This window comes from Tribolium castaneum, chromosome 2 (genome assembly GCF_031307605.1).
Source record: "Tribolium castaneum strain GA2 chromosome 2, icTriCast1.1, whole genome shotgun sequence".
NCBI classification, from domain to species: Eukaryota; Metazoa; Arthropoda; class Insecta; order Coleoptera; family Tenebrionidae; genus Tribolium; species Tribolium castaneum.
Window position 1 is genome coordinate 14,087,048 of NC_087395.1, and position 16,349 is coordinate 14,103,396.

General features: G+C 35.1%; 2 protein-coding genes across 4 annotated transcripts in view; one reads left to right on the forward strand and one right to left on the reverse strand.

The window, feature by feature from the left end:
- The window catches only part of LOC661990 (uncharacterized protein), a 42,552-nt gene extending 29,250 nt beyond the window's left edge, over window positions 1–13,302 (forward strand). For 2 of the 3 annotated variants that reach the window (XM_064354693.1, XM_008199347.3), the window contains exons 3-9: window positions 1,058–1,169; window positions 3,858–4,277; window positions 4,328–4,348; window positions 4,457–4,630; window positions 6,890–7,331; window positions 9,951–10,435; window positions 10,483–13,302. In XM_064354693.1, the coding sequence (XP_064210763.1) occupies window positions 1,058–1,169; window positions 3,858–4,277; window positions 4,328–4,348; window positions 4,457–4,630; window positions 6,890–7,331; window positions 9,951–10,435; window positions 10,483–10,650 (1,822 nt within the window). In that variant the 3' untranslated portion in view covers window positions 10,651–13,302. The remainder of the gene's footprint in view (window positions 1–1,057; window positions 1,170–3,857; window positions 4,278–4,327; window positions 4,349–4,456; window positions 4,631–6,889; window positions 7,332–9,950; window positions 10,436–10,482) is intronic. The other variant, XM_064354694.1, reaches the window with a different exon arrangement.
- A 2-nt stretch (window positions 13,303–13,304) lies between these two features.
- On the reverse strand, window positions 13,305–16,348 carry Srp72 (Signal recognition particle 72). Its single transcript, XM_968152.4, has 7 exons — window positions 16,208–16,348; window positions 16,041–16,158; window positions 15,072–15,993; window positions 14,703–15,023; window positions 14,503–14,654; window positions 13,525–13,737; window positions 13,305–13,476 (listed from the first exon to the last, which is right to left on the reverse strand). The coding sequence occupies exons 1-7, from the start codon at window positions 16,317–16,319 to the stop codon at window positions 13,353–13,355; spliced, it is 1,962 nt and encodes a 653-aa protein (XP_973245.2). The 5' UTR covers window positions 16,320–16,348; the 3' UTR covers window positions 13,305–13,352.
- Window position 16,349: the final 1 nt, after the last annotated feature.

Sequence of the window (16,349 nt, forward strand, 5' to 3'; positions counted from 1 at the left end):
CAAAAATGTCATTCCATTTCAATAAAAATATAGTTTTTAGAAGACATGAATTATCTGCGTTATTTTTTATTCAGTCTATAATTTTTTGTTTTTTTTTTGTAACTCTTTTATTATTTATTGTTAAATTTTATGAAGGAACTATTTTAATATTAATGGAGTAAACAATATTTCCATTCAAAGGCGTTAGAAAAATCTTACGTGTAACCTAATAAGCTTGAATTTTGCACTTTTTTAATTTTTTTAATTTTTTTTAAATTGTTTGGTATTTTTTATTGTAAATGACAATTAGATTTTGACGAAAACAAGCGTTTTTTTTGAAAAATTATTACATAAAAACTAAGAATTTTAGAAAATTAGAACTTTAATCATTTTAAAGAAGAGTTTCAATAAAGAATTTAAACAAATAAAGAGGTTTGTTGAAGTTGAATAACTCTAAGATTTTAAATGGAACACCCTACTTTTTATTTTTGCATCTAAAATCTAAAACAACAGTTAAGTGTCTCCTTAGATAAAATATTATATATTGTTCTGAGATAGACATTTTAGTAATCTTTGTGAAGCAAAAACAAAAAAATAGATTGTTCCCTTTAATTTTTTCAAGTTATTCAACTTTCAACACACTTCACTATTTTTCTACGTTCCTAAATTCAATGCGCTAAGCAATTGCTACAGATTTAAGTTTCGACTTTTCTCTTTAAAATAGTGAAAGTCCTACTATTCTAGGATTTTTAGTTTTTGTGTAAAAACTAACCAGAAACTAATACAAGTTTAGATCGAAACAAACATAAGTTTGTATTGTAGCTCATTTCTGAAATACTCTGTATATTTGAAGCTTTGAAGCATGGTCTTAGTGCCTACGACTTACGGGAAACAAATAATTAATTGTCTAACATTTAGAGGTAAATAATGGACTTTACCAACTCGCTGGGACACCGTGTATGAGCTATTTTTTTAATTTAATTGTTTTAATAAGAAAGTGCTAAAAAAGATCGATTCGGAGCTTTTTGTGAGATCATCTCCGATTTAGTGTATCTCATGTCCCGCTTCTTTGTTTCAGGGAGCCTCCGGTATTACGAGCTTACAACAACACGAACATAATCCTAAGACTGCCGATGGGTAAAAGAATTAGAGATATCCGATGGCTGTCCGTGTGGTGCCGGCGCTTTACGGTCAGTTAGTTTCAACAATATTTCATATAGCGCAGATTCCTCTTTGTAAAAATCCGGCAGAAGCAGAAACACCCGGATTTTAGTACGTGTTCGTTTTCTTTTTGGCTTAAAAGCGCCGTTGGCAGGGCTGTGGAGTCCCCACTTCCTGATTAATCCCTTCGGCCCATTGCCCCCGTTGTGTCCGTCATGCTAAACTGGTTCCATTTACGGCGCGTCACTAAATCACGGCGGGGACGCGTCGCGACGCCTCCAAAGCTATTTATTGCATATTAGATAAAATGCTAATTCCGTACTCGACAAAGGTACTCGTTTGTTCGGTCCATTGTTACTCACTTATCTCTCTTACGCTTATTATAATTCGAAAAATAAGAAATGTTCCTTTGAAAAAGCTCCAAGTGCTTCGTTCGCAAGCCGCACAAAGGAGATAACGTGAAACTTATGCAACAACAATAGTTGCGGAATAAATTCAAACAGGGAAACTGCATGTAATGGTCTGAAGTTGGGTAATGTAATAATAATCACTGAAAGCTCGACTGAAATTCATGAATTATAAAAGCTTTTCAGCAGAGGTAGCAGAGTGGAACATAAGCGTTGCCCCTCCATTTTGCGAACAAGTTCGGAGACGAGCGCCCCCTTGGAGTATTATTTCCCATCACCAACAGCCGTGACACACACTGACACTTGTATTGTGAACGTTTCCGGTAGTCTTTTGTTTTTGGACGTGCCTCTAATTTGTTTCAAGTGGCTCGCACATTTGCATATAAACGTCTTCTTCATTGTGACACACAATTAACAATCCATTCATCCCTCTATTACGATATCGGAACTATCGGCGCATTATTTAAAACAACTCAAAATTTCTAATAAATAAATAACTTTAGAAAAAAGATTCGATTCATTTAGGTTCCTCCTCCAAAATAAACTCGTTTAATAGGAATTATTCATAAAAATATGATTCACACATTAAAACATCTTTCAGTTGGGAACATGTCTTAGAAAAAGTTTTAGGAATTATAGTCATATTCAGTCTATTTCTCTCCGATAAGAGTAGATAATATACAGCAGACTCCAGAAATAATTGTAAAATTAACCCTAGACTCGACTCCAGATCAGTACCTACCACTATTACAAATTTTTTTTTCAAATTTTTTCCAAGTTCTTTTTCGAAACATTTTTTTGATCCTCTCAGTAGGTAAAAAATACCGATTTACACTTTTTCAACAAACTTCAATTTCGGTTTCACTGTTTCATTTTGAAGGCCCAGTAAAAATCTAAAAACTAAAGAAGAACATCATTAACGTAAATTTTATATAATTACCATTAACGTAGTGCCAACAAAAAATAAAGAACAAAAACCAAGCCTCTAACTAAATATAAATTTTGAGTTCTTCCTTAACATTTATACAAAAGAATTAACACAAAATAGACTAATTTGTTACAACTCGTAGGCATTTTTTAAATCAAAGGTTTTTTGTGATTTTGCAATAAATAAGTGAAAAAATCAAGATTTTTCTGCCTGGTTAAAGTTTACTGATTTCACTATAATTTTGTTTAAAGTTTCCATACTTCTTCCTCAACTGGTTGAAATTTTAAGTCTGAAGTTTTCTGCATCCTGTGTCAATTTTTTAAGTGAGTAAGGAATATTTTATAGTTTTTTTATTTTCGCTTAAACTCGTATAAATAAAGCTAAATATCAAAAAAACGGTAAATGTTTGCCTAAATCAAATTCTGATTATTTTATAACTTAGGGCGAGTTGTATAAAAAATGAATCCTTTTTAATCCTGGTTTAAACCCATAGCGACAATTGTTGTAAGAATGGTATTTGAAAAAAAAAATAGTCAAAGTCAAGTCAAAATTTGTAAATTTAATAATAATATTTGATGCGTTATCAAGTAGAGATTCACCCTCGGATTCAATCAACAGTTAGTGCCACAAAACATATTGACAAAAAAATGATGTATTCGAGTAAGTATCCTCTCAGTAACAGTAAGTAGCAGTTATACGATTTCGTCCGGTATTTTATTTATTTTATAATTAAATTAGAAAATATTACGGGGCCATTTAAAAATGATGAATGGTGTAGATTTTCAGTTATTAATTATATCGAAAAAGTGTTTTATTAATATACACAGTGTATAAGTTGTGAGGCGTTGTCCCTGCAGGATTCCTGCAAATGTAAGTGTCAAATGTTCCAGCGATCGCCACCCCTCGTCCGTGCCATAAATCATGCCATATTAGCGTTCACGAAAAAAGCTTTTGTCCGTTGAACCTGCCAGGTCAAACGAATTCCCCCGTCTTGCTAAAATAATTACCAAATACGCGTGTAATTATTTCGAAACGTCCCGAGCATAAATTTGTCGAAAATCGTCGATTTGAAACAATCACGTCGAATGGGCCGTTTGCATGCGGATGTAGGGTTGATTTTCCCTCTCCGGTGGGTCGTCCAGAAGGTGGTGCTAGACCCTGGAGTTACAGTATCATATTATCGACCTGCGCCAAGAGTAGACGCATTTAGTCTCCAACTAGACTGATACGTTTGGAATTGAGATACATTTACCAAAATGGCTACCTGCCCCCGAATAAATTTATTGCCGTTTCAAGCGCTTATTTAACGTCGCGGGCCGGCGCTCAATCAGCGCCTTTATCACTTCCCCGAATTATTAAATTGATTCGCACCTCGGCTTCAGGTCGATTTCGGCGAAGTTTTCATCCCTCCAAACTTAGAAGTACCCAAGCCTCGAGTTCTTCCGGAATTCAAACGACTGGCTCACGGCCTGCGCTCAGACAATATTAGCATTTTAGATGCCAAAACTTTTTACATTCCGAATTTGCACTACGACGGGGCTGGACCCGACGCCTACTTCTGGGTGGGCAACGGCAGCGAGCCCTCGCCCTTCGGCATCAAGGTGCCCAACGAGATGGGCTCGCTGGACCCGCTGCGGGGCTACCAGGGCGAGGACATCGAGATCCAGCTCCCGGGGTCCATCACGGTCTACGACATCGACTGGCTGGCCGTCTGGTGCGTGCAATACCGGCACAACTTCGGACACGTCATCATCCCCAAAGACCTGGACGTGCCGCCGGCCCTCGGCCAGACCAAGATCTCGGTGAGTCCCCGAAAATGCCCAAGCGCACCAATTACAGTTTGTTTCAATAGCCGCCCTGGTGGTACAATCCCGTAAGTACGCCAAAAACTAGTAATGTTTGTCTTAATTTTGACACTGCTTTCATTGTTCTCATAACAAATGTTATGACTGTTTCATTCTTTTGTTCTCTGTTTGCGAAGACGAGCACTTCAAAGCCGTCAAGTCCTGCGAATTGTCAAGAGTTCTTAGACAAACGGCTACAAGTACGGTGGGAAATGAGAGGAGATTACGTTCAAATCACACTGGCAGCGAAAATCCGTGAAGATCAATACGTCGCGTTTGGACTCTCGGGGGCTCCCACCAAGTCGCAAATGGTAATTAAATTTGCGGTTGATGGCTTTATCCAAACTTTAAAATTGCACACCACTCGAATAAAATCATAATCATTGTGTTGTTGTTTATTGCACCTACAAGCACTTATTACGACTGGAACCACTTTGCTTTATTGAGATTTATATCTTGATTATACATTTTCAGATCATGATTCTTGATGAACACCGTTAGCAGGGTTTTTTAAATTACAGGAAATGTTGTTGAGCTCTTTGATGCAGAAAACTATTTTTATCTGTCATTCACGCTATCGTGTCTATTTTTCGCACAAGTTGTTAACAAATGGTTTCCTCGAATTTGAAAAAACTGCGAAACTGCTTTATTGTCACTCCAGTGAATCGAAACAATTATTTCAGTTTTCCAAAACCAAATTTCATGATTTTTCACATGGTAATTTACACGTTTCCAGGTTTTCCTTAAAATATTCACAGGTTAAGAACGAAAATTAAAAATTAAAAAATCTGTAATTTTTAAACGAAATTGAAACAAAATTTCAGGCCCTTGTCAACAATAAAAGAAAATATGGTCTCAAAAAACTAAACCTGAATTTGGAGCCATATAAGAAAAAATTTAAGATCTTGAGACTAAACCTGAAACCCAGCCTGGAACGATGTTTTAAACCTGTGAAAGAGTTAAGCTCGTGAAACATGACTCAAAATTTCAAGATTTTGTCAAGATGAAAAGAAAACCTTTCATCTTAAAAAAACTGAAACTGAACCTGAAAAATGTAATCTTTTTAAAAAATCAAGATCGTACCTAAATCATAAATAAAAATTCCAAAAACCTGTTAAAAAATTGTCTTCAAATACTGAAACTAAACCAAAAACCGAGCCTGGAACTACGTTATAAACTTATGAATAAGGTAAGATTGTAAAACATTACTCAAAATTTCGAAATCTTCTCAAAATAAAATGAAACCCTTAAAACACTAGAACCGAACTTGAAATATTTTAATACTCGTAAGGTATTGTGAAAAAGTTAAGATCGCAAGAGCTGAATCAACCTTTCAAGATTTCGTCAAGACAAAAAGAAAAAAAAGTGATCGTCTTAAAAACCTCTGTTTTAGCCAAACCGATATTACAATCTTGTTAAAGTGTTAAGATCGTACTTAAAACATAAATTAAAATTTCAAAAAATTTATTAAGAGAAAAAACACTTGAAATCGCGTCTGGAAGAATATTATAAACTTGTGAAAAAATTACGATTACTTCAAGATCTTGTCAAGATAATAATAAAAATGATCTTCTTGAAGAGTAAATCGCAGCAGAAATCGGTATATAAAATTGAGGAAATTAGAGGAAATCATAAGAAATCATAAGAAATCAATTTAAAAAATTAGGGTAATTCTTGAGGAAATCAAGGGAAATCCGAGGAAATCGGGAGAAATCAGATGAAATCAAATAATTAGAGCAAAGGAAATATTGAGGAAATTTGGTGTACAAAATTTGAGGTGCGATTTATTTATAGGATTGTCTTAAAAAAGTGTGACACAATAATGTCAGCATTATTGTAAAAAAATTAAGATCCGTTAAGATTGCAAAAACTGAAACAAAATTTCAAGTTCTTATAAGAAAAGGAAAACTTATCGTCTTCAGGAATTCAAAGTAAACCTGAAACCGAGCTTGAAACTACGTTAAAACTTCTAAAAACGTGAGACATGATTTAAAATTTTAAGGAAACTGAACCTAAACGATGTTATAATCCTGTGAATCATGATGTTTCACGAATTTTTAATATTTTGAGCTTGATCTTGAGGTAAAATTGAGGGTAAAACAAGGGTTTAAATGAGAAATAAATGTTTTGATCGGTCTACATATAAAAATTTTCAAAATCCAGATAAGTAGCTACAAAATAACACTCCGAATTTCAAGATATTCATATTTTTAATGTGGGGATTGCAAAATCATCGAAAAACATTGCAAATTAAACAAAAACTGCCGAGATACTAAATAAAAATAGTTGAAAAATTTCCAGACGAAAATTTTGAATTAAATGAAAGCGATATGAAAATTTGGGATTTTAGGGTAAAAGAGAATTCAAAAGAATCAATAACAAGATAAAAAAGCGATTGAGAATTTTTTAAAGAGAATTTCAGCGTTCTAGATGTTAAATACGAATCCAGTTCACGTATCGTAAACATTTCTAATTATTTAATGAGATTTTTCTAGGCCAAAATTCAGTACCCACATCCCGCTTCCCCATACCAACCCGCCCCTATTTTACGTTTTGACCTCGTATTGTAGGTCGGCGGAGACGTGACGGTCGCTTTCTACGACACGAACTCTCGAACTTTCAAAGCTGTGGATTACTACATGTCCACAACGGCCCAATGTGACGGCAAGTCTGGCGTTTGTCCCGACGAACGCATCGGCGGCCGAAACGACGTCACCCTGGTCTCAGGCGACCGCAAAAACGGCATCACCACCATCACCTACATGAGACCGCTCCAAACCAACGAAGCCGTCAACGACAGGCCCATACCCAGCCAGGGGAACATCAGCGTGATCGCCGCCTTCGGGCCCCTCAACTCCCGCAAGGAGGCCAACGCTCATTCCATAAGAGACAAGACGGAAGGCGATTACATGATCGATTTCAGCGACGTCGACCACAACATGTGCAGCGGCGATTTGGACGAGTTGGACGACGAGGACGAGATCAAGCCCTGGCCGCCGGCCAAGATCACAGGTGGGGAAAATCGGGGAAAAACGTAAAAAATACACGATTTCGTCCAAAGTTGTTTATATTTTCCTGGCAATACATTTTATTGTCTAATCCAATGATATACAGGCACATAATTCCATGTAAAAATTGTACATGATGATAATACGGAAGTACTACTCAACGAAAATATTTTCAAGATGACGGCACTACCGAAAGTAGTTTTGTTGTGTTTTTGAATAACCTGACTTATTCTAATAAGAGAGTTTTTGACGGCTTCACTTGAGCAGAAGATCCAGAAATAAAGTGTTTATTTCAAGAAATATATTGTTTTTAAAAAATCTTAAAAAAATAATTAAATTAAATGAAATTCATAGATAAAACCGAAATAGAAAAGGTAAGTTAAATTTTTAACGTCTACAGAAAATAATATTACTACATACATACTTATTTAATTCGGGAAGTTTATTTAATCGTATTAAACATTTGATCATAATAAAATTTTAATTGCGCTATTAATTCGACCTATGAAAAATTCGAATTTGTTGCTTTTTTGGAAGTAACTTTGCATAAAAATTGGAAAAGGTGGTTGTTGGTTTAGTAAATAATAAATTACGTCTAGAACTTTACCAACAACTCTGAATATGTGACATAATTTTTTGTAAAAGATTTTTCAATTTTGCGCAACTCTGGTATAAACTAATTCAAACTATTATCGGCCATTTCGCATCGAAGACAAAATTCTAGTTTTGTGGGATGGGCCAGTGCCGCTTTACCGTCTCATTTGTTCCAAGAATGAGTAATTTGACCAATACGAAGATAAAAACTACCACTTCTCTGTTTATCTACCGCACAAAAAATTTCAAAGTGTTTGTCATTGGATATTGGTGGGCTAATGCACTCCCAGCTATGAGACAGACTAATCAGACAAAAAACCGGTGTTTGATTATTTTAAATATCGGTTGATATTTGCCAAATTAACTAGAATTTCGCTGTTTTGACATTAAAACAGTTAGATGTAATCGTCTAAAAATAAAAATTGTACAAATTCAAAATTTGATGAAAAAATTTTGGATTGATTTATTTGCGCAATGTAAGTCATATTTGTGCAGGTTATCACTCTTGTCAGTGACAACTATTTCTTTTACTTGCATTTCTTTTCGGTTCATGTTTTTTTTAACAAAATAATTTTTGTGCTTTTTGAACCCAATTTCAACAGCAACTAAGGAAAAAAATGACGTTAATTCTTATTTATTCTTATTTATTTAGGTAACTTACCTAATATTTTACTAAAAAAGAATTCATTTAAAACTTCAAGCATAAAAACTATGATTTTGCTAAACTACCTACACTTTTTAAATGTTTTGTATTTGCACTTACTTCACAGTAAGCCACAAAAATGTCTATACCTCTTAGCAAAACTTAAACTTCCTAAAAAATCCATACAGGAACTAATATGTAGGTGTTTTAAAAAAACGTCAAAAAACTTAAAAGGGTGTCGACTTTGTTCTTAATAATAATAATAATAATAATAATAACAATAATAATAATAATAATAATAATAATAATAATAATAATAATTATTATTATTATTATTATTATTATTATTATAAAAAGAAGTACAACCTGTGTAAGGCAGAGAAAATAATAATAATAATAATAATAATAATAATAATAATAATAAGAGAAGAAGAAGAAGAAGAAGAAGAAATGAAAGCCATGTTTTTAATTTTTTTTTAAATTACACAAGTTATTCTCAATAAAGCTTTCATCAGCTTTTCCTGAACGAACTTACACCTAAGTTTAGCCGTATTCGAAACGTTTACACTTTAAAAAAATTGGATTTGCACCTTTCTCTTCAATAATTAAACCAATAAGTTCCCAATTTCAAAATACTAATTGTGCAATTAAGCCATATTTTCTACAGGTTATGTTATCAAAGACAACTACTTCTTTTATTCACATTTCTTCTCGCTTCATCTTTTTCCAACAAAATATTTTTTGTGCTTTTCGACCAAACTTCAACTGCAGCTAAGGGCGAAGATGACGTTAATGTTTAATTAACTCAAGCTAAAAACTGTAATGTTGCTAATCTCAAAATTATAATCAACTTTATCGTGATAAATATTTACCTACATTTAAAAAAAATAATCTGCACTTTTCCTTTCCACAATGTGAGAAATAAAATTTTGTATACTGCAGAATTGAGACCATATTGGCATATTAAAAAAACTTACGAGTATAATTGTTTACAATTACCAAACTTTTTATTCAAAAGATGGCTAAATAGAATGACAAGTATTCCTCATACAAAAAAAAATTAAAACATGTTAAATTCGAAAATATGTGAGTAAGTTATAGCAAATCCTGACAAGACTGTTTTAAACAAACTTGAGTATGTAATCTGTGATGTGATCAAAAAATAATAAATGACAACTGTCCATTAACCATTTATAACTGGACTTGCCGCCAACTTGAAAATATTTTAAATGAAATGAATTGTGGCTGTGTACACATTTTCCGATGAATATCACTATTATACATAATATACTTCTAATGAGGGGTTATTTTAAGTGTTAAATAATTATAAGTGATTTGAAAAAAAAATTCCGTGTGTAAAATGTAAATTCCTTGGTGGTAAACTAGGGGAAAGCACCTTCACGGCGAAAATCGGGCCAACGGGCGGCAAGCGGGGCTACACAGCCATCACGGGGCAGCCTTCCTGGGGCATCGCCTGGTACATCAATGACCTCCTAATCCCCGAAATAACCGTAGAACGCGGCCAAACCTACACCTTCATAGTCGAAGGGGGTAGTGATAGCAGCAATCCGGCGCGATACCACCCTTTCTACATCACCGACTCGGTGGAGGGCGGTTTTGGCCAAAAAAGCGAAGAGGAGAAGCGCCAGCAAAAAGTCTATGCTGGGGTCGAATACGACCGTGAAGGCTACCCCTATCCCACAGCCTCAGGGAGGTACTGCGAGCTGGCACACAAGAGCATAGACAAGTCGGCCGAGTCGGAGACCTTCGAGGAGTATTTGGACACGCTGAGGCTGGAGTGCGACCAGGGAGAGCCGGGGTATCTGAACTGGACGGTGCCGATGGACGCTCCCGATCTGCTCTACTATCAAGTAATTGGCTGATTTTTGGTCTGGTTTGTTCTAATTGGGTTTTGTAGTGCTATACGCATAATAATCTAGGTTGGAAGATACACGTGGTCAATCCAGGGGCGTCGCAGAGCAACGGGGAGGCGCCGTCTAGGAGCGTCTCGATAATTGCACTTGCTGCTATCTGTCTACTGACGGTTTCAGCCATCACAATACATTCTCGTGGCCGTATTTTCTAACGTTTTGATGAAAATCGCGACAATAATTTTATATGATGTTGACTGATTAAGTATTTCTGTGACGAGACAATAACTTTATCTTCTAATAATGCGTCCATATCAGCTAAATATCGTGGTGCAATTGACAGTTCCAAAAACGTAACTCTTCTTTTTTGTTTATTAAAGGTTCTACAATAACATATCTGGTTCTGACGCCAAAAGACATGGATTTCCGATTGTTTGTTGGGTTTGTTTTCGTTGGTCATTTTGAGTCTGGAAAGAATTTTGAAGCTCACATTCTACAGAGAATTTAAAAAAAGATAATTGAGAAAAAAATCCGAAGAGAATCAAGTATACGTTGATTTTTTTTATTTTAAAACAACGATGGAAAATTTAAAAAGAAAGATTATAAAAGAAATATTCAGACTCGGAGAAGTCAGAGGTACTGGAGAGAATCTTTTAAAGCTCAAAACCCTTATTTCTTCTCTAAAGAAAGTTTTGAGAAAGAAATTAATATTGAAGATCAATTTTAAACTCTTAAGGAAAAAAAAAGGAAAAGAAATTAAGAGTATAAAAATAAAGTAAATGTTGAAATTTGAGAAATATAGATCATAGAACAAACAATCAAAGAGTCAGACACTGGAGAGAATCTCAATTTCTTTATTTCCTTTCTACAGAGAGTTTTATAAGAAAAGACTTTGAGGTTTGTTGAAATCTACTTTTTCTAAATAAAATTTTGTCTTAAAAAGCTAACTAAATTTCGAATAACAAACTGCAAATCTGCAAAAAAAAATTATTAAAAAGTTTAAGGGAAAAATAACGCCATTTTAGTGATTTTTTAGTTTTTTTTTTTAACAGAATTTTGTGTAATAATGTTGCGTTTCTGGTTTAAAAACGTCTTAAAGCAATCTCAGAAAGATAATACTTTTTCTGAACTTTGAAACGCGCCTATACATGCTCAAAAAAGGTGTCACAACAAATAAAATTCAATAAGTCAGTGTCTTACTACAATAAACAATACGGAAAAACAAAAACTTAACTTTGGAATAAAATTTTAAAATAATTACATTAAAAATCTTACGAAACACCTAACAATCTTGGAGTCTGATCTACTTGAAGGAGTAAGGGTTTGGGTGAAATGTCTTGAGAAAAACGCAAATTTTAAGAAAAAATCAAGATTAAGACAAACAGCTGGAGATTTCGTGACTTTTCGCTTACAATTTATCAAGTCCTCAAATAACCCTTGACAGCTGTTGAAGTGTTAAAACTGGGATACCTGTATGAAGCATATCGGAAACCCTTACCAAAGAATTATTTAATTTGTTTGCTGATTTCGAGGCAAGGGACACGCATGAAAAAAGGAACCAAGAAAATTATCGTGCAAACATATCAAAGACTTTGTAGAATCTTTCCTTTGTAGGTTTTTCTCCTAATTTTGTGTTTTTTGAATCAGTGGTGAAAGGATTGTCAAGAGAAGTACATCACTGTTTCGCGTATTTTTTGCTAGAGTACTAGTAGATTGAAATTTTTGTTGATTATGTAGAAGAGTGGTTGCAAAGTCTTACCCAAATCTAAAAATAATTGCCCGCAATTGTCATCTCTTGGGCTTTTTAATGAAATAAAATTGTGTCTGCTTGCCAATCCTCGCCATATAATTTAATTTTGCAGTTACGTTTTTGGAAGAAAAAATCGGTGTTAAGTGGACTTTAATTTTGGATTGATTAAAGTCAATATACCTACATATACAAAACAAGCGACAATAATTATTGTACTGTATCTACCTATAAGAATATGTGCACAAATTTAACGATAATTTCTGAATACTTGTAATATATAGTGAGCTAATTCTAAGGCTGTTTTCGCTGACAATAACAGTTATTTTGTAACATTTATTACATATTTTAAATTGATGGTGTTCAAAATAGGTATGTTTCACACATATCCATTCAATTTATGACAATAACATAATAGTGTAGGTATCTGTATTTCACTGGATGTTCACACGATCAAAAAACCAGACAATAAACGAATTACAACGGAAACGACCAAAAAACTTAAAGTTTTTGGCAAGTGAACTAAAAGCGTCAATTACATAAAATAATGTCGCAATTATTGATGCTAAAATCATTGTTGTTTTATTTATCGTAAATCGGCTTGATATATGCATGTTGGAGTGACTTGACAATAATTGTAAATAATCGCATTTTCGATTTAAAATATTTGACCGTGTGATCTGTACTTATACAAATATTTAGGATACTCCATATCAAATGTTAATTTTGACTCTTTATTTACTAGTTGTTATACATTTTTATATTTTAAAACAATGTAGTTATTACTAGAATAGCAAACGTTTATATACTGCGCATTTAGGTGTTTTAAATGGTCTTTCAGTGTTTTTATTCGACTTGAATTCTCGTCGTAGTTTGGATTTTTTGAACGCATCTCATACTTAACTGCTTGTGTCGTGGTTGATACGAGCAGCCGTTAGGCTTTAAGTAATTACGCAATTCAAAGGAATTAAGTTATTGGAGTGCCTTTTGTAAGAAATATTTTTCACTTTGTAAAACAATAGTTCATTTGGATTTCTCATTGACTCCATTATTAGATCGTCCTATAAATGTACGCTAGTTATCAAATTTTATTTAAATAAATTTACTGTGAAATAAAAAACGTTTTTATTTCTTCACACCATTTATTCCCACATTTGCAAAAATAAAAAATTAACGCCTCTTGCCCTTCTTCTTCTGTTGCCCCTTCTTTTGCGGATGCTGCGCCCTAGCCCTTGGCGAAGGCTCAACAGTCGGACTTTCAGCCTCTTGCTCGGTGACTTTGCTCGAAAAATCACTGCAAAAATCCATTACCGGAAAAATCAAACTCAACTAGTTATTTTACTATTGTTCCGCCTGTCCAGACGCTGTCCCTTGGGACCCCTTAATGACGTCCTTCGCACGCCTGTCCCTCTTCTTCCTGAAACCTGTCCTCTCATACTTGGGCAACCATCTCTCTGGGTCTGGCGGGATATTCGCGTTGTAATTCTTGGGTAATTTACCCTTACGTTTCCTGTGCTTTTTCTGCTTCTCAACCCCACCCTCGGACTTGGGGGTACTAAATTTATAAAGTAAGTAACTCAATACACTCTAGATAATCAAAAATAAAACCATTTTCGACCAACTTGGTAATTTTTTGGCTATAACTCAGAAATTTCACGCAATTATAGCAACCAACGTCCTAAGACGTCTGAATAAGACAAAAATTTTGCTACTTTTGACAAAATTAAGTAATTAAATAGTAACTAAATAAAAACTAATTAAATAATTATGCTTATCTTTTTACTGGTGTCTCATTTAATGCTTTTGTGGACTTGTTACATAAATAACTATTTAAATCTTTGTAAAAAAGATGTGACTATTTATTGTATATTGTCTAATAAATTATTAAATTATTATTAATAAACAATTTAAAAGTGATCTATTGAAAATTTTTTGATCGAAGGAGGAAAGATTCGGAATGAAAACATCTTGTGAAAAAAATGCAAATAAGAAAATAAAAATAAAACAAATACAAACATTTAAAAATTGTATCAACGCAACAGCTCGAAAGAAATGTGATTTCTTGACGCCTTTAATTCGAATGTCTCGTAAAATTTCGCAAAATATTAGCGTCACTGTTTCAAAAATATACAAAATAATAAAATAAAAAATCGGATTTTTCTTCATAGCCCAGTTTGGCAAAATTTCAACAAAACCGTGTTTTCAAGTACACAACGTGGTTAAATATGCAAATAGAAGTAAAAAAAAACACTCTGATCAAATTGAGCGATTTTTTGACATGTTTGAGGTGGATTTTCGTTCCAACTCAACAATCTCTTACCCGGGTTGTGAGTCCTGTTTGGCGGCCGGACTTTTCTTCAAATTAAAGGCCGAAGGAGTCGACAATTGCAAAGTTTCCACATCAATATTCTCCGAAAGACTTTCAATCGACGGCAACTGCTTGCTCAACTCAACAGCTCGTGACTTATCAAACTAGAATTAACTAATAATTGAGGTACAAAACAAATTGCAAGAAAATACTTGTGAACAGGCCAAGACCAGCTGAGCCGTAATTTTCTTATCCCCTTTGTTACTCTTCAACAACTCCTCCAAACTGTTCGCGGCCACTTGTGGGTGCCCATTTCTTATGTGAAAATCGGCCGCTTGGCGCCACATACTCGTCAAATTCACCTCCTCAGTTTTATTTTTCTTGTACCAATCGACACTTCTTTCAAACACTCGCAGTGCTTGTTCCTCGTTACCGAGACCCAGGTAGAGGGTAGTGAGCGCCCCCACAATGCCCGGCTTGTAACTGTTCTCGCCCTGATTTTCCAATATTTTGCACGCCTGGGCCTTATCACCCTACAACAATAAAATAAAAAAACAAGACAAAAAAAAATAAAAAAATACTTGGACCAAGTGAAGCTGAGCCATGCACAGTTTTATGTAAAGCTCGTCTTGTTTCGACTTTGGGGTCACTTTTGCCAACAAATTAATAGCTTCCTTAGCGTCGTCTCCTTTAAGCAACGTAAGGGCACGTAAAACAGTTGTACAAGTGACAAGTTCGGGCCATTGCTTTTCGATTTGTTTGCAAATTTTTTCGCATTGGTCCACCTGGTGGATGTAGTAGTTCAAGATAGCGTTGTTTAACGCGATGTATTTTCTCTGTTTGGAGGGCAGTTTGTACGTGAGAGTGTCATTAAGCGCAACTTTCATTTTTTTCTTCGAATCAAACAGATTCTGGTCTTTGTTAATGCAGACAATATTGTTGCTCGCGACAGCCATGAGGGCAACATCGTCCAATTTTATCTTAAGATTGGCAGTGTATAACTGATGGGCTTCTTTGACCCGGCCCTGTTTTTGGTAAACAAAAGCAAGTTGGATTTTTATTAGGGCAAGATCGACGTCTATTTCTTCTTCCGAAGCCTCCTCCTCTTCCAACATCTCCCTGCACAGTTTCTCACACTGTCGCAACTTCTTCTCGGCCTCCGTGTACTGTCCGTGGGCGATTAGCAGACAAGCCTTATTGAAGCAAAGCTCGTACGTGTTGTCCCTCAAGTCCTCAATCCTGTCTTTAGTATCCTCATCGTCCAAGTGCACCATGACAGCCCCCAGATTCGTATGCCGCTCGTCTTCGTAATCATCGTCGGTGTTTTTAATAATCTCGCGGTAGAGAGCCGCAGCTTCGTCATACTTCTCAAGACGGTAGAAAATCTGCGCTTTTAGTTCCTTAGACCGCAGGTCCAGTTCCGGCAGTTGGTCGATTGTTTTAAGAGCGTCTTCGTGTTTATTGGCGCGGTAGAAACAATAAGCTTTCTCGAAAATCAACTCGCTGGAAGGAAACGAATCAAAAGAGAACCGCAAAGTTCGGGGGTTTACCCGTCGAATTGTGCATTGCCGTTCAATAAACGAATGGCCTCGTCGAACTTCGATAACTCAATAAGGCACACTACCTTGTAGTGGAAGGCCAGAAACTCGTGCTGGGCCAAATTCAGAACTGGAAGGGTTTACTCAATCCATATGGTTGTTTGAGGTTAGATACTCACTTTTATTGGCTGTTTTTATGGCACGCTCGTATTCTCCATTCTGGCCGAAACGGTTCAGTTCGGCGTAAAACGTGGCTATTGCCTTTTTGTCCCGTTCAGCCTTTTCACTCATTTTTGCAATTAATTTTCAACACTTGTGACG